General features: G+C 35.8%; 1 protein-coding gene across 1 annotated transcript in view; it reads right to left on the reverse strand.

Annotated features, from left to right (window-relative positions):
* Positions 1–18,194: 18,194 nt before the first annotated feature.
* CCT4 (chaperonin containing TCP1 subunit 4) overlaps positions 18,195–21,802 on the reverse strand; it is a 69,280-nt gene continuing 65,672 nt past the window's right edge. Inside the window, exons 13-14 of the mRNA XM_035355548.2 lie at positions 20,962–21,075; positions 18,195–18,400 (exon numbers count right to left, since the gene is read on the reverse strand). Of these exons, the coding sequence (XP_035211439.1) occupies positions 18,383–18,400; positions 20,962–21,075 (132 nt within the window). The 3' untranslated portion in view covers positions 18,195–18,382. The remainder of the gene's footprint in view (positions 18,401–20,961; positions 21,076–21,802) is intronic.

The following is a 21,802-nucleotide window of genomic DNA, read 5'->3' on the forward strand; positions in this document are numbered from 1 at the left end:
TTATAATGGTTATTTTTCAGTTCCTCAATGGATATAATTAAATTTAATGGATATAACAATTGCAAAACCTACTGGCTATTTGTAATAAATATGCACACTGGCTGCATGGGCGATTTTGTGGTTTTCCCATGTGTAACGTGTATACGAGTCAGTTTCCCTTAGAAAGTCCTCCATGAAGGCATCCCTCCCCTTAGGCAGATAGCCCTAGTGTGCTTTGCCATAATTAAATAAATCAAACCAAATTTTATGTCTGGTCTTATTTTACTTAGTCTTAACCGTAAATGAGGATCCACTTTTAATTTCGTTCTGTATTTATTTTCTGGAAGATAACCCTTGTTCACACAAGAGGTCGCACAAAAAGGCAATAAAAATTTACTAGCTTTTTTTAAAATTCCTTTAAATTCTTCTTTTTGGTTCCGCCAAAAGTTAAGAAGTGTGTGTTAAGAAGTGTGTCATTTTTAAAATCTTCAGTTAGAGTTCGATTACAGGAAATTTCTATCAATTGTTCCTTTTCTTCACGAGATAAAATATCAGGTACATTTAAACAAAATAAATTTCTAATCCAATTCATTATCAATGAATTTACTTTATCTTTAATGGTAAACAAATTTTAACACTTTGCCTTTGTAATCCTAAATTTAATTCATTTTACAAATTATTTTTAATAGAATTTATAGAAATAAAAAATTTATTTTTAATTAAATACATCATCCAGTTCTATTACTCTTTTTAAAAACATAATTTATGACAAATATCTGCTAAAATATGCTACTTGCGCCAACCATAACTCACTCAAATACACTGGTGTGCAAAAATTAAGGACGAAGTCGAAAAATTAGCATATCAGCTGAACGAAGAGGCAGAGCAGACAGAGAAACCAATCAGGAGATTAAGTAAGATGATGTATGCTAGCACATGCGCAGATATGCAGGTAGACGTAATGGGGAGTGTCTGAGTAGTATAAAGCATGTTGTCGGTGTAAGATCAGTATTTCTGGCAAAGAGATTGCACACCGTATAGCAGTTAAAATCACACCGAGTTGCTGCCTCAGCGAGAAATGGCGAATAATCAATCTGTTAGACAACATCTGGATGCTTTTACCCGAGGTCGAATCATTGAGAAGTTGGAGGAAGGCCGCAGTGTGACAAGTGTGGCTGCAGAGTTCGGAATTGCTCACAGCATCGTTTCACGACTTTGGAGACAATTTCAAACTACAGGAACAGCTATCCGGGGGTTTAGTAGTGGTCATCCACGAGGAACCACCCCCGCAGATGACCGGTATATTTCCTTACAGGCCAGAAGAAACAGGCGACTGGACGACCGATATCGCATTTTACCGTAGCCAGAAGACTGCACAGAGGTGGTCTGTTTGCACGACGCCCTGTACGGTGTGTACCTCTAACGCCTGCTCATCGGAGAAGGCGTTCTCTGTGGTGCCGGGGACACCGGAATTGGAGAGACAATGAATGGGGACGAGTACTCTTTACAGGTGAGAGCAGATTCAGTCTGAGTAGCGATTCTCATCGCATACTCATCTGGAGAGAGCGGGGAAGCCGCAATCATCCCTCGAACATCATTGAAAGGGACAGGTATGGAGGTGGCGGTGTTCTCGTTTGGGGAGGCATCATGCTTGGTAGTCGTACAGACCTTCACATCTTCGACACAGGTTCAGTCAACGGGACCCGTTATTGTAACGAGATTCTTCTTCCATATGTGCGTCTTTTTAGAGGCGCTATGGGTCCGCAGTTCCTTTTCATGGACGACAATGCACCATGTCATCGCACAGTAGCTGCCGAACAGCTCTTATAGAGTGAGGATATTGAACGTATAGATTGGCCGGCACGATATCCGGATCTCAATCCCATCGAGCATGTATGGGATTTTCTAGGCAGACACTTGGCTGCTCGTACCTTACCACCAGTAGCAATTCCGGAGCTTCGATTGGCGCTGCAAGACGAATGGGCAACAATGCCTCAACAACTCATTGACACCCTCATTCTCAGCATGGGCAGACGCTGTGAAACCTGCCTAGCAGTCAGGGGAGATCATATCCCCTATTAAAGACCAGATGTTTCTTGCTGGACACCCATCACAGGGATGTTTCAGCCTTCAGTAGCATTGCGCTCCATGCTACTTTTTCAATAAAGCTTCTTTTTATCCCTCTGATTTCTCTTTTAGTAAGTGTTGCTTACATTACTCATGTCCTTACGTATTGGAGATCTTACGGTATTAAATGTGTTGATTTGGAAAGCTTTTGTACAAAGTTATATTGAAAAAACTGTCTCGTCCTTAATTTTTGCACACCAGTGTATTGAAACACAGAGGAAAATTTTAATTTCTGATTTAAGTTCAAAAAGGCGATTTAAAACTTTCTCTCTTGATAACCGCCTTACATCGGAATGTAATATAAAAGTGTTTCATGTTCACTTCCCATATCTTGGCATAAAATCGTAAATATTCTTGAATTTAAAGCTCGGCTTTTAATAAAATTTACAATTTTCACAGCTTGATTAAAAACGATTTTCCGGTTTTCGGACATTTTTTTTTCGTACTGAAGCTTCACAATGAATAGAGCAGTTAGTAAATTTAGTTTCAGGTGCCACTTTCTTTATTTGAGAAATAACACCGCAATGTTTTCCTGTTTAAACATGAGCTCCGTCACTGCACTTATTCCAAGGAATATAATTCTCTGAGATAAAATTGTCAATTACTTTGAAAATTTCATCTGTAGTTGCTCTATCCTGAAGAGATTCATAAAAAAAATTCTCTTCGGCACTTCGTTTATCTTCTGCGAAACGTATGTAAACCAATAATTGAAGAAAGTTCATTATATCAGTACTTTCATTCCACTCTAATGCAGAATACTCATTGTGTTTTATTTTTTGAAGAAGTGTCTCTTTTATGGAATTTACCATTTCATGAATTCGTCGACTTCATTTGATAACGGAATATTATCAAGTTCATTAGCCGTTTTTTCGTTGAATAATGTTAAAATGATGTCTTTATCTGCTGGTAATAAAAGATTTCCTCCAATAGTGCCAGCCTGCACAGTCTTGGCAATTCTTAGGCTTACTATAGTGTTTTAAGAAAATTCCAGTCTATCCGTGTAGCTGTGGGCTGTGGGGACAGGAAAACTAATTATCGTACCCCTTGAAAACACAAAAATTTGACAATTACATATGATTTATCTCCAAAGCATTACTGTTATAACTATAATAAGCATCGTTTTCTCAACTTAAGATTGAGATTAGAATCTGCTTAATCTCGATTAAAAATACCTTTTTTTGCAGACATTTTGCAACTAAATGAAAGAAAGAAATCTATTTAATGATATTTAAAAATAAATTCAGGCATTTTATATTTATTTAGCAGCATACATAAGCAAAAAAATATGTGCATTAAATTTTGTAATGGTATGTCATCATACTGCTAGAATTAGTTTCAGGAGAAAGCCAGATAAAAGTGCCTGAAATCTGAAAGTATTATTAGCAAATAATAAATAAATATAGACAGAAGAACCCACATTAAATGATATGAATAACATTAAATAAAGTTAAAGATTAAAAATTTAATTACAATAATAAACTATATATTTGGTAATATACATGGTTAGCCTAGATGACTGATTACTATTTTTTTATTTTATCACAAAATGAAAAATAATATATTTATTAAAAAGGGAAAAAAGGTTTAAAAGATTTTGTTGTAAAGTCCTAGTATACAATATGGGGGGGTAATGTTACCCGCGTCCGTGATTATCCTTAAGTCACACGTGCCCCCTGGGTGGTGCTAAATGGGTAACTGTCACAAAGTCCTGTGGCATACTGGGGTTCAGTGGGATGAGGTTCGGTCTGATGATGAGTAATCTTATGACGACCCAACGGACCGCTCTTCCCTGGGAAAACCGGCGATTATGGGGAGGATTTGAAATTCCTAGGACCTTTGATCTGGAGAGGAGGGGTCTTGGAGGAAGCAGCCATGTAGAGGATACAGGAGAAAAGCTGAGTTTTGCGTCTCAGGCCGCCAGATAGTACAGGAGCCCGGGGCAGCCTAACCAGCATGTCCTGGCTGTGGGGTCCTGCATGGCAGAGCGGGGAGCTCTTCCGAGGTCACTACTGGCTGCTGAATCTGGGGCTAGCCCCTCCAAACTGGCTCTTAGAAAATCGGAAGGAATTTTTCTCCCCCTTCCTTCAATCTTATACCAAAATGGATGCTTGTAATACAAAATTAGATAAAAACGCATCTTCTGAAATTCCCACTATAACCACTGTAATTCCTTCTGAGGGAGTGAATGTACCCTCGGGTGTGGACGCTCTTCTCTTTAGGACTACAGAAACCAGAACCGCTGGTGAAAGGGTGAATGTGCCTTCGGACACGGACGCCTTGAACCCAGTGGGGATGGATACTGACTCCTCTGTCAGAAGTACTGTGCCAGATGCGCAAGCGGATGACCAGTCACCAATGATGGAGGTTGTAAATAAAAGAAGAGGAAAAAGGCAACGCCAGAAAGAGCGGAAACGACTGGAGAGGGCCATGGAAGGAATCTCGATCTCTGGGGAGAAGGGAGCGAAAGAGAAAACAGATAACGCTGGGACCTCTGGAGCAACCTCCAAACCGGTGAGGAAGAACCATCCAAGCAATGAAGAGTCTCGTAAGAGAGAACGCATTGCTGGTGACAGCCCGGAAATGGCCCTCAAGAAACGACGGCTATATAGTCAAGCTGCAAGAAAGGCAATCACTCTGCGAATCGTCTGCAAGGATGATTCCAGAGACATAACATCGGTGGATTCAGATTTCATCACCTCTATAATTGATGATCGAATTATAGATGGCTCTATCACCACCTGCAGGGTCCACAAGACAGTCCTGCAGCCGAATGGCCTCAACATTGCATGTGAGGACCAGGAGACTGTGGACGTCCTAAAGACTTTAATTAATGATCTACCCGGCCCTGAAGAAAACCATCCAGGTTATCATGCCATGGCTCCCGGAGACAGACCCCCCATGAAGAGGTTTTTCGCTTGGTTTCCTGGAAACAGGTCACCAAAAGATAACATCAAGCTCCTTGATGCCTGCAACAAGGGCCTTGATGTTAAGAAGATCGCCATCAAGGCAGATATCCCTGGAGACGGAGGTAATACCTTGGTGCTGGGAGTAGAACATGAACATTATGGATTATCTGGAGGCCCAGAATTTCAAACTTTTTTGTGGTGCCCGTGGCTGTGTACAGTTGAAGGAACCAAGGCAACAGGAGAAATCAATTCCTTCGCCCAGGGATCCTCCAAAGAAACAGTTGACGGAAGAAAGGGAGACCGAAAAGGAGTCGGAATCAGAGCTTTCTTTGGAGGCTCTGAAGAAGACACCTGAATAGGTCTCCCTTGTCACTACTTCCTTTGAAGTAGTATGCTAAGGATGCGGCTTTTAACTAAGTCTCTCCTAAAATCCTTCAGGGTAAGTTCTTTTCTTTCATTTAACTGTTTTAATGGTTAAGGTTAGTCAGTTAAACTTTCAACATAGCAGAGCAGCTTCATTTAATTTAGCTGCTCAATTAGGTAAGCAAGACACTTTTGTTGCATTAATTCAAGAACCTTGGGTGTACAAGGGTAAAATCCTTGGTAGGCCCATGAACGCGCACTTCTTTTCGACAGAGGGACCTGATAAAAGACCTAGAACTAGCATTTACATTTCTAAAAATATAAAGGCTATGAAATTATCCCAATTTACATCAGAGGACTTAACTGCTATTGTAATTAAGGACATAAACAGTTCACTGAGAGGAAACATTTGTTTTTGCTCGGTTTACATGGCTTATGACCTTAACATTCCGCAAGAATTTATAGATCTTGTGAGCTTCTGTGAAATAAACAATATTCCTATGGTTATTGGTGGTGATGTTAACGCTCACCACGTGTCATGGGGCAGTTCTGATACTAATCCTAGAGGAGAAAAACTCATGGAATTTATAATGAATACCAACCTAACTTGGGTAAATAGGGGAAATCGCCCCACCTTTGTTAACAGAAGAAGAGAAGAAGTCATTGACCTCACATTAACTTCATCTGATATTTATAACCTTATTGAGAATTGGCATGTAAGTGACAATCCCTCACTTTCTGACCATCGCCTTATACAATTTTGTATTAGAGATGAAATTCCAGTTGAATATTTCAGAAACATTAAAAACACAAATTGGGACCTTTATAAGGATTTCCTGGTTTCTAATGTTATTAACCTTCAGGTTTTAGACAATAATTGTACAGTCGAGGAGCTTGATATTCAAGCAAACAACTTGACAAATATCATTATTGAATCTTATCATGCATCATGCCCTCTCAAACGAAGGAAGTACTCTCCTAGCAAGAGAGTTTGGTGGACCAAGGAGCTTGAAAGCCTCCGCCTAGAGGTTCGGAGAGCGCACAGGAAAGCTGTCAGAAATAAATCTGAAGTTAACTGGTCTAACTTCAAAATTCTAGAAAGGAAATTTAAAAGTGAAATCAGGAAAACTAAATACAACTCATGGAGATCGTTCTGCACAGATATTCTGTCCTACCATGAGACTGCCAGAGTACATAAGATTCTTAAAAGATCTCAGGAGTCTCAACTCTCATCGGTTATGCGACCTGATGGCAGTTATACTATAAACCCTTTGGATACACTTTCGACCATGTTGAATTTTCATTTGGGGGACAGTGTCACCTCTGACCCCCAGGAAAATCCATTGGAACTACTTCATAATCCATTAGATCTGGATTTTGCTAAGACAATTGTGAATTTTGAAAAGGCTAAAGCGGCCCTTGATGTATTTCTTCCCTTTAAATCTCCAGGGAACGATGGCATTTACCCAATTCTGCTTCAGAAAGGCTGGGATATTTTTGGTCACATTCTCGTGGACATATTCAGGTCCAGTTTGATTTTAGGATATGTTCCTAAGGTTTGGAGAACTTCACGAGGTGTGTTTCTTCCTAAACCAGGAAAAGATACATATGAGAAACCAAACTCTTTTAGAATGATCACGCTAACATCCTTCCAGCTTAAGCTGTTGGAGCGATTGATTTTCTGGCACCTCCAGTCAGATAATAATCTGAAACATATCTTTGGCTTAGACCAACACGGTTTTAGGCCTGGCTTCTCCACTGAGTCGGCCTTACACCAACTCGTGTGGAGAATAGAAAAGACAATTATAGACGGACACTTTGCCATTGGGATTCTACTGGATATTGTAGGAGCCTTTGATAACATCGGTTTCGAGAAAATACATAAGGACCTTACTGGAAGTCATATTCACCCTATGATAACTAGATGGGTCATCTTCATGATTAAAAACAGGAATATCTGTGTTAGTCTCGCTGACTATGAAGTAAAGAGAGATATTACTAAAGGGTGTCCGCAGGGTGGTATTCTTTCTCCGTTCCTGTGGAACCTGGTTTTCGACTCACTCTTAGTACTTCTACGGGAGGAACCTGGCATGTCACAGGCTTATGCAGATGACCTTATTGTGTTATTACAGGGTTTCGATATCGGAACCCTACATAATCAAGCTCAGCAGATCTTAAATAAAGTTTCACACTGGGGTGATACAAATGGCCTTTCTTTCTCTGCTGAAAAATCTGAGGTCATAGTTTTCACGTGGAGAAGGAAATGGAAACTGGCAGATTTATATATGGGTCACCAGATTATTAGGCGTAAGGAATGCGTTAAATACCTAGGATGTTACCTGGATAGTAAACTTACATGGATCACCCATATAAAAGAAAAGGCACAAACAGCCACAAATGTTCTAGTACTTTGTAGGCGAATCGTTGGTAAACAATGGGGCCTTAACCCAAAATCTACTCTATGGATTTATACTGCCATTGTCCGGCCAATGCTTTCTTACGGATGCGTGGTCTGGATTAATGTTATTAACAAAAGCTCGTATTTAAACATTTTACAAAAGGTGCAAAGACTTGCTTGCCTAAGCATTAGTGGGGCTTTAAATAGTACCCCTACTGCTGCATTAGAATTTTTACTGCAAATTCCACCCTTGAAATTATTCTTGAGCGGAGAAGCAATTAAAGCCATGTATAGATTGAATAAAAATGGCACATGGTGCCAAAGGACAGGTTTTGGTCATAAAAGCCACCTGAAAAGCCACATTGACATATGCCTGGACTTGGGCAATGAGATCCCTATAATCTATATGCCCAAAGATGCAATTACTAAAACAATAGTTCCAGATAAATTATTCTCAACTCATATACCAAAAAGGAATGAGATAGAATCTCTAATTGACCTAATTCCAACAGGCTCAATTGAATGTTACACAGATGGATCAAAATCCAACTTCACTGGAGCTGGAGCTATTATAAGGACCAAGGGATCTGAAGAAGATTTCATTAGATTTCATCTATACCTTGTATAGATTATTTATATAAATTTACAACTGTTTTCCAAGCCGAGGTTCTGGCGATCAATATGGTCGCCAAGGAGCTCTTAGCTAAAAATACAGTTGATAAGTATATATATATTCTCTCTGACAGCCAATCAGCCATCCTTGTCCTGGCTAATCGTGTCAAGTTACAAAACTGTGTTTTGAACTGTACTCAAGATCTCAATTCTCTGGCTCAGGCCCATAATACCATTAGTTTAGTATGGGTCCCAGGTCATTGTGAATTTGCTGGAAATGAACTAGCTGATAAAGTAGCTAAAGATGCTTCGCAACTCCCCATGTCTGGCCCAGAACCATTTTACCCAGTTTCATATCAAACGGTTAAAAAAGAAGTAAGAAGCTGGATAAAGAACAAACATGATGATATATGGTCTAAACTTCCAGACTGTGCTCAGTACACTTAACTTTTCAGGTAAACTCATACACCTCAGTAGAACTAACTTACGCCAGGTTTTTCAAATTGTTACTGGACATGCTTATCTAGCTAAGCATCTCCACAAATGTGGTCTTGTTGAATCTCCTCTCTGCCCAGCTTGTGGAGAAGAAGAGGAAACATCTTTTCACTTTTTGGGACGATGTCCGGTGTTCTCTGTCCCTAGAAACAAATTCCTTGGGTTTCCCTATATTACCTTTGATCAAGCCCTTTTATACAAAGGGCTCTCTGGCATAATAGGGTTTCTGATGTATACTAAACACCTACAGGTAAGGTGAATATGGAACCACAAGAAACAAGCTTTGAGACGCTCTATTTCTTTTTTTTTGAAAAGAAACTATGCAGGGATTTCCCTCTCATAGCTGTGTTTTGGAATATAATGATATCAAATCTTTATACACTACCTGGCCATTTGGCTTGAGAATGCACCTCTGCCCTCCTTATTTATTTATTTATTTGACTCTCCATCGCACTCTTGTTTGGTCAAGAATTGCGTTTGGTGGTTTGGGAGGGATTGAATCGGTTTTCCATCCAATAGGGAAGTTTTTACGATCCAGTCGACACCTTGAACTTAGAGATGGGATCTTTTGCTGATACTATAGATTTGGTGTCAGTTTGAGATCTTATCTATTTATTATTTACCTTTTACGGGAGTTACCATTTAAATCCCTTAACTTAAATGATCAAATGGCGGAAGAGTAATGGGCAATTTTGCCTAAACTCCTTTCCTTCTTTTCATAAGAAGGAAGCGCCCTATTGTTATGTTAGTATACAATACGGCCTTGGCACAATTTTGAATACTCACCAACACCAAAATGACCCGTTTACTGCTCATCATAATAGTTTGGTTTATTTAATTATGGCAAAGCACACTAGGGCTATCTGCCTAAGGGGAGGGATGCCTTCGTGGAGAACTTTGTACGGGGAACTGGCTCGTATACATGTTACACATGGGGAAAACCACAAAAACGGCCATGCAGCCAGTCCGTTTGCGGGATTCGAACCTCGGACTGAACTACCAGTGTTCAGCGACTTTACTGCTTGGGCACTCATCATAATATTGGCCAATCCCATGTGTACTGTATGCTAGGATTAACCTTCTAAAACCTGGCTTAAATTCTCATAATATAGCCTTTAGGACAGTGCAATCCGAAACAGTTCCCTCCCCCTTTGCTGTTCCCTAATGAGAAAAGTTGTTAGGGTGGCCATTTGTCCCCTCCACAGATGCAGTAAAATTTACATGTTTGTCGCATGCTGGACGATAGTCTAATAAGTAGGTCTAAAGTATATTTGCAACTTTTCTGAGTTTTATTTTGATTTAAATTAAACTAAACGGCATTTATTTATTAAGAGCAAAATGCTTACAATGTTGATATAACATTTACTATTTCTGATCAATCTTGGTAATAATTTGTGAATTTTATACCTTTGGTTTTACTAGAAATTAGGAAAAGAGAACAGAACTTGACAAAATATAACAAATATGAACTAGCTTTATATGCCTGCAGGTCAAAACACAATATTTAATCATATATTTTTTTATTAATAAAATAACAGTAATGAATAATTTAATGAAATAAAAATAATGAATTCACTAACCCCTTAACTGCCACGGAAAACGTGCAAGATTCATTTCCCAGTGCTACGGTTTTTCACACAGGCACGCGTAGTTACAGTGTAAGAAAAAAGGTTTTTTCTACTTCTTGCAGTGATCAAAATGATTATCCAGGAATATTTTCAAAGCAAAATTAAGAAAATTGTTTCTGACAAATTTTTCATAAATTTCTCTTGGTGTCTTTTTGTTAAAGTGCAAAATCTTCTCTTTGACAGAATAAAGAATCAGAATGATGAATGGAGCAAAATAAATGCATGAGAAATAAGTCAAAGCACTATAATTCCATGTAAAATTGTAAAATGAAACATTGAAAATTCCATGTAAAACCGTAATATGAAACACTGGAGAAAACTAAATATAGTTTATTCACAATCACCTAAAATGTCTAATTTATGTACTGCCGAGTGATAAACATAGGTTAGCAAATTAAATTGCTTATTTCAATAATTTTTCTTAATCTTTTTTTTACGGGCTTATCAGCGGCAAGCGCTAAAGGTGGCTGAACACTGTTAATTTTCTCGAGTTCAAATCACAGTGAACAGGTTGGCTTCATGGTTTTCTTTGTATTTTATTATGTAGAACATACGTATATCCATTTCATTTAAAATCAAGGAAAAATCAAACTTTGGATATAACGATGGTTTTGAACGAAATCTGCCTACTAAAGAAAGTCAGCTTTACTGAGCAAGTCCTTAATGAAGACATCCCTCTGCTTATACAGATAGCTGTCGAGTGCTTCGGTGTAATCCAGTGAACGAACCAAATCAGACCAATCAAATCCCGGAGAACAGGCTTGTTACATGTGGATTTTCCCATTCTATTTACTTAACAATGAATGAAAATCATAAAAGGATAAATGAGAGAAAGTTGCATGCATAACAGCAGAAGTTCGAACACAGTTAACACTGTTGAACAGTTTTATGATCTCAGCAGCAAGAAAGGCTAAAGTAACATCTTATTAGATTTAAGCCTCAAGTGTAAAACAGGCTCTAAAAAAGTAGTTTTGCTTACTTTGTAAAAGGAGCTTTAGAAACATTAAATCTCAAACAGAGCGCAAGATCTCTGAAATTTGAAACATAACATAAAAATATATGCATCTAGCAGCGAATGTTATTAGCCAGGTGAAAAACATTTTTATTTATTTTATGGGGTTTATTATAACAAAGAAATGTTTATTGCTTACTCAATTTTGACAAAGCAAGCTAAGATGAATTTTTATAGTAATTTTGATGCTAGAGACATGAAAAATGAGCAATGCCTTCCCTAGGACTCGAACCCGAACCTCTCGAAATACGCGGAGTGTGCTAACCATTACACCGCAAAGCCATGCTAGAAGAGAAAATACCTGATATACTCCCCGTTTTAAAGCGTGACTGGGGATTAGGGAATCCTATCACCAAATTTTGGTGGTGAACAATCATCATCCACCACCTTTTACTTCATGCGCCACTGTAGAGTCATTAAGTTATTTTTTGAAGCAGAAGACGTGAAAAAATGAGCAATGCCTTCGCCGGGACTTGAATCTGGATCTTTTGAAATACGCACAGAGAGGAGGGAGAAAATACCTTATAAGTTGCCTCAAAATAGGGTTGCCTTAGTGGAGGAATCCACCAGGTGAAAGAGCGGTAAAATCACTTAGCACTGGTAGTTCCACCTGGAGACAAATCCAAAAGAAACGAGATTTCGTGGCTTTCTTAATGTATAATTTGAATGCGAGACAGTTTCCTTAGAAAGTCTTCCATGATGACATCTCTACCCATAAAGAGATAGCCCTCGAGTTGCTTTTCTGAATTAATTAATGTAACCTTATCCTTAGTTGGAGAGAAAGCGGTTTATAATCATTTTACACATGGGGGGGGGAATCCTTTGGAGCCTGTTTATGCACTTGTATTGAACCTATATTGAACTATCTGTTACCAAACGAAATTGTCAAGTCTTATCTACATAGCAACTGAGTGCAGCAATGTAACTAAATCCCATATTTACTGGCGTAAGGGAAGAAGCTTAAATGTCAGATGGATTATTTAATTAAGTATAATAGTACTATTTGCTGAAGAGTGATGTTTCATGAAGAACGCTGACAGAAGAACTTGCTCACATTCACATTTTTAACGGGGAAAACTACAGAAAGAACCATTCAGATAGCTCATTCACCAGTATCTAAACAGAGTTGTTTACACACGAAAAATTCAGTGATTCAATATATATTCAATGCTATGTTCGTTGCCATCATCTGAGTGTAGTTTCTTTTTTTCAGGGCCATTCTAATTTTGTATTCTGATGTAAGATTAGTATTTTTTTTTAAGCTATTATAGGCAGATTGCTTTCATTTAATTAACTATTGGAATTTTTTTGAGTTAACTGGTTTTCTGAAATGACGTGTGATAAGCTTCAAAACAGTTTATGCAGAGTGCTACATCACATGATTTACATATGACAGTTGACCTCTGCTGTAAACCTTTTGCAGAACAAACAGCACACCTTCGTCTTTTCTTTGTATCAAAAGGGAAATGGGAGCATAGATACTTGCATTGTTTTTTTCAACTTGATGGAGACAGCGTATAAGCTTAAAGATCAGAATAACGAATCAGCTCTCTAATCAAATTCATCCAAAAAACTTTGTGATTATTTTCGATATTGCTTATTTTACATAGAATGTACGCTTTTATCACTGTTAGGTCTAAATAGATGAAAAAATAGTTTTTTCGTCCACTTCAAAGTTCTTCTGCCAAAAAAAGTATAACTATTGGCCAAGCGATCACTTAAATCAACATAGCCAATATTTTGTAACATGTTATGAACTTGGGTTTTGTCTGCTCATCGGCTATAACCATTAAATTGGGCATATTTGACAGCATGAAAACGTCTTTCCAATGTAGAGTTGTCATCCCATTTGTGAAATGCACAGTGGTTTTTCTTCTATTCAATTTTCCTTTATTTACATCTTTTGGGAAATGCTTCCTATTAGGACGAATAGTTCCACATGAATTTATTTTATTTTCATTTAATAAACTAACGAAAAGTTCTGGGGAGGAAAAGAAATTGTCTATAAATAATTTATGGCCTTTGTCTCCGATAGTGCCAAACTACATTATAAGACACTGAGAAATTGGGATCCTTAGATTTATCTTTCTCAAGGTAAACTTCCATATTGTAGGTGTAACCTTCCTTATCAGTGATCTTGTATGATTTTCTACCCCACTGCGGGCATTTCTTTGGGATACTCTGTCTAAATATTACTCGCCCTTTAAATTTGACAATAATTTTGCAGGGTTCGTACACATTTCTGAACGCGGAAATTAAGTACTTTTAAGGACCATTAATGAAAAAATTAAGGACCTATAAGCAATTGGGAAGTGAATAAATTCAATTAAAAATATTATCTATGTTGAACTTCACTTTTGTAATACCATTCTAAAAATAAAACAGATCCATAAGTCGGATGCATTATTATTAAACATAATTAAATAAGTCACATGCATTATTATTAAACATAATTATTAATAAGTTTGAGAATAAAATAAATTTTGTGAAATTTATCAAGTAGCATTAAATATTTTACACTCATAATAATTGGATATATTTGAAAAAAGAAAAGTGACATTTTATTTAGGTTTTCTAGCAGTTGTCACATAGCTTTACATTGATTTTTGTTAATGTCTCATTTTGTCACATACTTGCTCACTCTAGGGGTTTAGTAAGTAGATTTTATGTCAAGCAGCATAAAGTGAGAAGTAAAATCACAATCAGCATAATTCAAAACAAAAGACTGGCTGTTGTCACTGCTCCTGCTTGCCTAAAGAGAGACCTGCTGATCAGAAAAAACCTAAAAGACTTAATATAAGCCCGGTTTGCAAGTTTTGAAAGTTAGCTGGGATCTATCTGATGCAGTTAGTGTCATAGTTTCTTGTAGAGTTCAGGGGTTGTAACTCAGTTAATATAGTTTAAGTTTTACTGTTTCTTAGAAATTGCTAATGCCAGTTTTTTCATTTCATAATAAATGCTAATTAATATAAAAAATTTGCTATGAATCAATTTTTTTTTTCTGTAGCATCTATTACTTCTTTTATAATAAAAACTGTAACCATGTGTTTATGTTCACATATATATGAAGGAGCCGGACTTATTAAAATTCCGGGAGTCTGAGTCAGAGTCGGAGTTGGTCATTTTCTCTACCGACTCCACAGCCCTGGTTATAAGTAATTAAATTACGTATTAGATAAGCTCAGTCATTACAGATTTACATGGGCACTATAAAATTTTATTTATTTTTTAACAATATTTTTTTTAAAAAAGCCCTATTAAATCACAATTGAATAAAATTTCACAGTTTTAAATACATGTAATTTATGGCATTGAATCTTAAACGATATTAGAATAATTATACATTAAAAGCTACAAAATATTTATGTTTTTTAGCAACACTCAATAAAATATTTATGCGTCTTTTTAATTTGAAGCCTTCGCAGACATTTTGGCTAATTTATATCAATTTCCTTCTCTTTAAGCATCTTTTCTAACAGTTAGAACTTTGTCTCAATACGCAAGACAGTGTTCTCACTAGTTTCTACATTTTGTATCTTCTAACCTGTCAACCTCTCCAAAATGTATCTATGAGGGTTTACTTGATCTGGTAAAAGTTAAATAGTCCAAAACCCTCTGGACAGATGTGAAGCAAATTATCGCTATGTCTGAAAGTAGCTACAAAGATTTAAATAAGCTTCTTATGTAAAAAGAACTCAGAACATAAGGGCATGTTATAATGCTAAATAAATCAATTACAGCTCGTGATGATGCAATTAAACAAGAATAATCAAATTCAAACTGAAAATATGGACTAGTCAAAGACTATAACAATTTCATTTCATTTTAAGCTGTAACATTTCAAGTTTTATCGTCATAACTAATAAGCTAACATATCAAGAACTTTATCGTCATAACAAATTCAAATGTCGGCAATGGTAATGTAAAGACGAATAATTACAAATTATCAGAGGTGGCAGGAACTAATGCAGGGAGCAAGTGGAGGTCAGAAATACACTCTCGTCTTAAACCAAAAAACCAAACCTCAGTTTAAAACTCCAAAAACCTCAGTTTAAAAACTAAGTGATTTGCATTCTGGTGAGAAAATAGAAATGTAAAATTATAATAAAGGTTGAAATTGTTAACAACTGGGTAATTTACTTAATAATATCTGTACATAACTTTGAAGAATAACTTCCCTTTCTCTTAATGTATTCAGGTTCTTTCTTCCACGTTTCCTTTCCATTTTAGAATTTTTGGATTTAATTAAAGATTTCTGTTATTCTAAAAACACTAAATGCATTTAGAATGTATAGAGTAAGCTGCTAATTTTATTTCTTTAGTAATGTGATTATTCAGAAGAAATATGAAATATATATGGTAAGGTCCGGTTACAAAGCTATTGTGACAGAATTTTTAGAATTTAATAACACATCGAGCAACAAAAATCTAGAAATGTAAAAATTTTAGAATTTAGAACAGGCATTGGAAGCAGAATTTAGAAAGGCACCAGGCAGCAGATTTTAGGATCCACAGAGATTGTATCAGGTGGGGAAATGTCTAGTGCCATCCCTGTGTATGATGCATTAAGACATATTAGAGGAATAGTTTAAATTGTCAGTTTTCAATTTCTTTATTAATAAAAAAATTCTTTTCTATAATTCCTATCTATATGATAAGATAAGAAGCATTTCTGATATTTTATGCTTGTGTCTAGTGACCTTGCTTATTTTTCAGATTTAAAATATTGTATAAGTGGCCAAAATGGAACTTTATAATACAACAGCAAAAAATGAAAATGTTTTATTCTAATGTTATTTCTTAATGTAATTACAATATATTACCATTATTTTAATGAAATTTATCAATTTTACAATGTTCTAAAAAAATCGTCGAAAAATTTCCAGATCTTGGAATTAAAACTTTTCTATAGAAATTTATCTTAAAATCGCCAAAATGTTGCTAAGTCACCAAATTTAGAGCAATTTAATAAAAGAATTCATATCTCCAAAAGCGAAAAGTTGTTTAAGAGCTCTTCACTAGAAAAAATGAAATAATTTCGAAATGCTTGTGTTGCACTTCTTGCTCAGAAACTCGCTTTTGAAGTCATCGGCAATTTATCTTCATTTAAAGATTGATTAAAACATATTTCTTCTGTATCTGAACAGTCCAAATCTGTATCAGCAAAAGTGTCCTCTTCTAAATCTCTTAGCAACTTATTAATTTTGTCGTGATTGAGACCTTTGAAACAAGGTGCCATTATAAGAACTGAAGAGTGAAAGTTAAACAGAAATCACGAGAAAAAGCTCTAATGTTTGAAAGAGAGATAGCATCTGTTTTATTTTCAAGTACATTGGCATGAGAAGAAATATACGGTATTCGCCAAAACGTAGCCAACCATATAAGAAACGGGAAACAATGCATAACCAACGGCTGCTCTGAACAGGGAACTGGACTACCCAGAGAATCTAAAGATAGGCAGTTACTTTAAAAGGGGAAGAGAAAGCTTGGTGTTGAACCATAGCTCGCTTGAAAGCAAGTAAATTTTGCGGTACAACAGTTGTACCACCAGCTTTAGAAAATTAAACAGATTTTGTTTTTATATGAGAATGGGAAGGTATTTTCTTTTGTTCAACGTGCACTGCACATGCACATCTCTCGTTTCTCGAAGTTAACGGAAACCAAGTTGCTGGAAACTTGCTTTGCCTTTATAAAAGACAATCTGATTGGAGCTGGGAAAATTGGCTCTATGCCAGGTGCCCGAATAACACTCACATGATATGTATATCACATGCTATTCGGAAACATGACACTCACATGATATATCACATGATGTTCGGAAAGAAAGTGATTACTGTAAACGTTGGCATAAAAATCGCAGTATGAAATTTCCTGACTTTTTTAGTCAATCTTCGAACTTCCTGACTCTTCCCATTTCTTTAAGTTTTCAAGGTAGCGTGGGAACCTCAATATATGATACGCACCATCATGAAGGAGTTAAATTAGATAATTTCAAAACTATAAGGCTTTATTAAATCAAATTTTGTAGTCCATAAAGAAGTTCTAAATAAAACCAGTGTTACACACAATTCACAGGAAATTCATTTTGAATAAGGAACAAAATCTTTTTTAATCTTATTCTGTAAAACTATTAATTTTAAGCTTACAATATGTGTGTGTGTGATTATGGCAAAGTCTCGAGGGGCTATCTGCCTAAGAGGAGGGATGCCTTCGTGGAGGACTTTCTAGGGGAAACTGGCTCGTATACAAGTTACACATGGGGAAAACCACGAAAACGCCCATGCAGACAGCCCGTTCGCGAGATTTGAACCTCGGACCGAACTACCAGTGTTCAGCGACTTTACCACTCGGCCGCTTACAGTATGTTAAATGGAACACACATAAAATTTACATATAATCATTACAACTATTTAACAGAAAAAGTAAAAGTTTAGGTGAAAAAAATAAAAATTCTAAAATGCATAAAGAATTAAATTAAGATGTAACAGATTTTATGGTAATTGTTTTCCAAGTAATAATAATAATAAAACATAAGCAGAAATCAGAGCTGTCTATGGTTTCAAAACAAGCAGTACTTATTTGATGAGAAAGAAGACTTGCATTTGATTCTTAAGGCAAAATATCTATGCACTAACATCAACAAACAATTATGATATAAATAATAATGCACGAAGTTTGACAGAAAAGATTTTATTTTGTTCAAAACAATGAAAACAAACTTTGATACAATACAAAAGATATCAGCAATGTCAGGTGAATAAAAATAGGATTTAGTATTGAGTCCCAGAGATTTAAAGGACGTGATCAGAAGACTGAGTTTGCAGATGAAGAATTAACTAGTCGCTTAGCTTAAATTTTCTTTTTATCGCACAACATTTACCTAGAGAAGAAAAAAAGGGGAAAACTTAAATCAGCATTTACTGAAGATCAAAGACAAAATATTTAACTACAACACATCAACAGCACATGTTCATCCGAAAATGAGTCTTATTACCTACAGTGTCATAGTTTTGTAATATGTACACAAAATTTATTTCCTACAATAAATAATGCTCCTTAAGGGTGAACAAATAATCTTTAGCTAATATTTTCATAATTATTGCTACACTAGGAAAGCATATACAAGTGTAATTCAGAAAGTAATCACCATTTCCGTGTGGTACAAGTAGTAGTGACTGGAGTGCCACCTTTGTCGCATTCACACAATCTATTATTCAGTATGCTTTCAGCAGTGTGGCTGCATAGTTATTACATCAAAAGTAAGCCCTGTCATTGAAAATCCTGGAAAGTGTGAGACATGCAGAGGGATATGATTTCTTTAGGAAAGAGAACTCAGCAGCAGATGTTAATTTTGTGCTATGTTAAGCCTAAATGTTATGAGTGAAGACAATGAGCATCAAACTTTTTAAAGCAGGAAGTGCAAACATTCATAATGAAACCTGGAATGGTAGGCCTTCTGTAGTGAGTCATGATCTTATCAAGGGCATTGATGCCAATGCTCTTGAGACTAGCCGATCTCACTTCTGAAATATTTCACACTGTTTCACATGAGTAAGTTTCTCAAAACCATCCAAATGGTATAGTGGTTAGTGTCACTGACTGTCGTGCCGAAAGGCCTGGGTTCTAATTCCAGAGAAGGCATGGATGTTTGAAAGTGTACAGTGTTGGTGCAGCATGTCAGCACTCTAAATATACGGCGAGCACAAAGTCCTCTAATGTGGTTTGGTGAAAGGGGTGGGAGACCCTCGTACACGTCCTCCCCGGACGCTCTCCATCAAAATTGGGGGTGGAACTAAGCTAATCGTATTGTCACCTGAAAGGTGCTCATGACTGTTGCCAATGACAGGCATACTGTAGCGCTCCTTGCCACAAGGAATTTTGTAGGGTTGAGCTGACTACATCAGACAAGTCAGCATAAGCAACAACAAGTTTTTCAAAACTTAAGCTATTAGAAGTTCTGCGCTCAAAGGGACCCAAAAATCCTGACATAAATCCACAAAATCAACCAAATGAGCACTGTCATAAGACCTTCTTTCTCAGTACAACACAGAATAAGAGTAAAGAAAGCCTATCAAACAGAGCCAAAGTGGACGGTTATGGCCAATGTCTTTTGTGATGCCAAAGGAAACTTGTTTGTCGATTTCATGGAACCTGGTCCAGCAATCATGCCTAAAGTTCAATTTAATACTTTCAAGAAAGAGAAGAATTACTGGAAAAAAAAAAAAAAAAAAAAAAACTGCTGCAGTATGCTGAGAATTTCTGGAACACACTTAGTGGCACACACAGTTAACTGTGACTGTCTTTTGTCCTTCCAACTTGACAGACCTGTACTTCTAAAGAAAACAAAACATGTTAATTTTTTCATGATACATCATCTTTTTACCACTGTGGGCATGGAATCCAAAAAATGGCATGTATGTGTCATCACCAGTTACCAACTTAGACTTAATAAGGTGGCCACCATCTTTAAGTAATTTAAGATGGCAGCATTAGATAAGCAGAATAATTAATGAGTCTCTTCTACAGTGCCATCTACTGGAAACAATAAGTTGGCTTATGCAAAAGGGATGATAAACAACATATATCTTGGGTAATTTTGAATTGTTTGAAGATGATTTCTTTTACTTCATTAATTTAATTGAGAGAAACATTTCTTTACTGTAAGATTTACATAAGGACATATACTTTTATTAAAAAGTATCATGTAACTTCAGTTGCCAAAGTCTGAAGAACTTTCTAAACAGATTATTTGAAGTTGGAGCCATGGATGTGAACTAAGATATTTAATCAACTTTTTGAAACATCTTGCATAGCTTTTAACTAATATAAAGCTCCTTTTTGTTTAAAACAATCACACAAAAACACATAAATAATGCAAAAAAAAGTATTTAAGAGCTTTAATTTTGTTTATTATTTAACCAAAAATATAATTTGTTGAAATGCAATAAATGATAATGCAATTTGCAGGGCCTTCATCATATCTCTAACTTTTTAAACTTTGTAAATCTATCATTTCACTGTTGTGCAGTGTTGGCAAAATCTTTCTGATATATAATACCAAAAAATAATTTACAATAAAAAAAGCAACAAGCAATGTTTTTTAAAATCAGGATAGCACATAAAAAAATTACAGAAAAGAAAACTAGAATTAGTGATTAAATGCATATTTTTTTTTCCTTACCATTTGCCAATATTTTTTTTTTTTTTTTTTTTTAATTTTGTGCACTGCAAAATACATAAAGAAACAGCACTAAATTTGATCATTTCATGAATTACAAACTTTTCCAGTGAAAACAGTTTTAAATCTTTGGTAAAGCAGAGAATCATGTGCTTAAATTTTATTTCAGACAGGAACTGAATATTTTGACTATTGTACACTTATATATATAACACCTATTTACTTCAAAAAGTCAGTAAAAATATGTAAGCATTAATACTCACAATGTCATCAACTTTCATTAGAGTTTGAACTGTTTCAGATGCTAACGTAACAGCACTAACACTGACAAGAAGAGGCTGCACAACGTTTTCTTCCAGAATATTAGTCACAGACCCCTAAAGTATTTGACAAATTAATAAGCATAAAATGGAATAAATGTTAACTTTAATAGGAATTATGCAGCAAAAGTACCCAAAAATAAATGTTAGAATTTTTCTAATACAACAAAACTTTATACCAGATTACACACATATAATCTCTGATAAAATGAGAAATGTTATTTTGTTCTCTGATATCAAAATAAACATAAGATTACTAATATTATTGCCTATAAACTTCAAGAAATTTAGAAAATGTCTAAGAACTAACATATAAGAATAAAAATCTGATGTATAGATCACATGATTTCCTTGTACGGAATACTAAATTATAGATTTTTTTAACTTATTGAATTGAATTAAATCTACTTTGTCGATAGTGCCTAAACCACAACAGAATAAACACGCTTTATAAAATTCACTATATTTATTTACTATAGCAATACTGTGGCACTAGATTCAAAAGTTTTACATCTTATTCATTTTATAACTTACAAAAATTACATCATCTATAGAATTATCTAATTCTTCTATATGTTCTTAAACAAATAAAAAATAAACAGCTTTTCAGAGATGATTCAGCGCTGCTTACCTAATGTGCAAGCGTTACTTGTAAACATTCTCCTCTGTCCGAAACAGACTTGTGACAGTATTTTCTGTTAGTATGAAACATTTATTTCCTTGAATTTCATTAGAGATGTATTTCTCATTCAATAAATTTAGTTACTCTATCAATTTTGAAGGC

Source organism: Stegodyphus dumicola, chromosome 6 (genome assembly GCF_044657685.1).
Source record: "Stegodyphus dumicola isolate Sdum_Otavi_A_Nest chromosome 6, ASM4465768v1".
NCBI lineage: Eukaryota > Metazoa > Arthropoda > Arachnida > Araneae > Eresidae > Stegodyphus > Stegodyphus dumicola.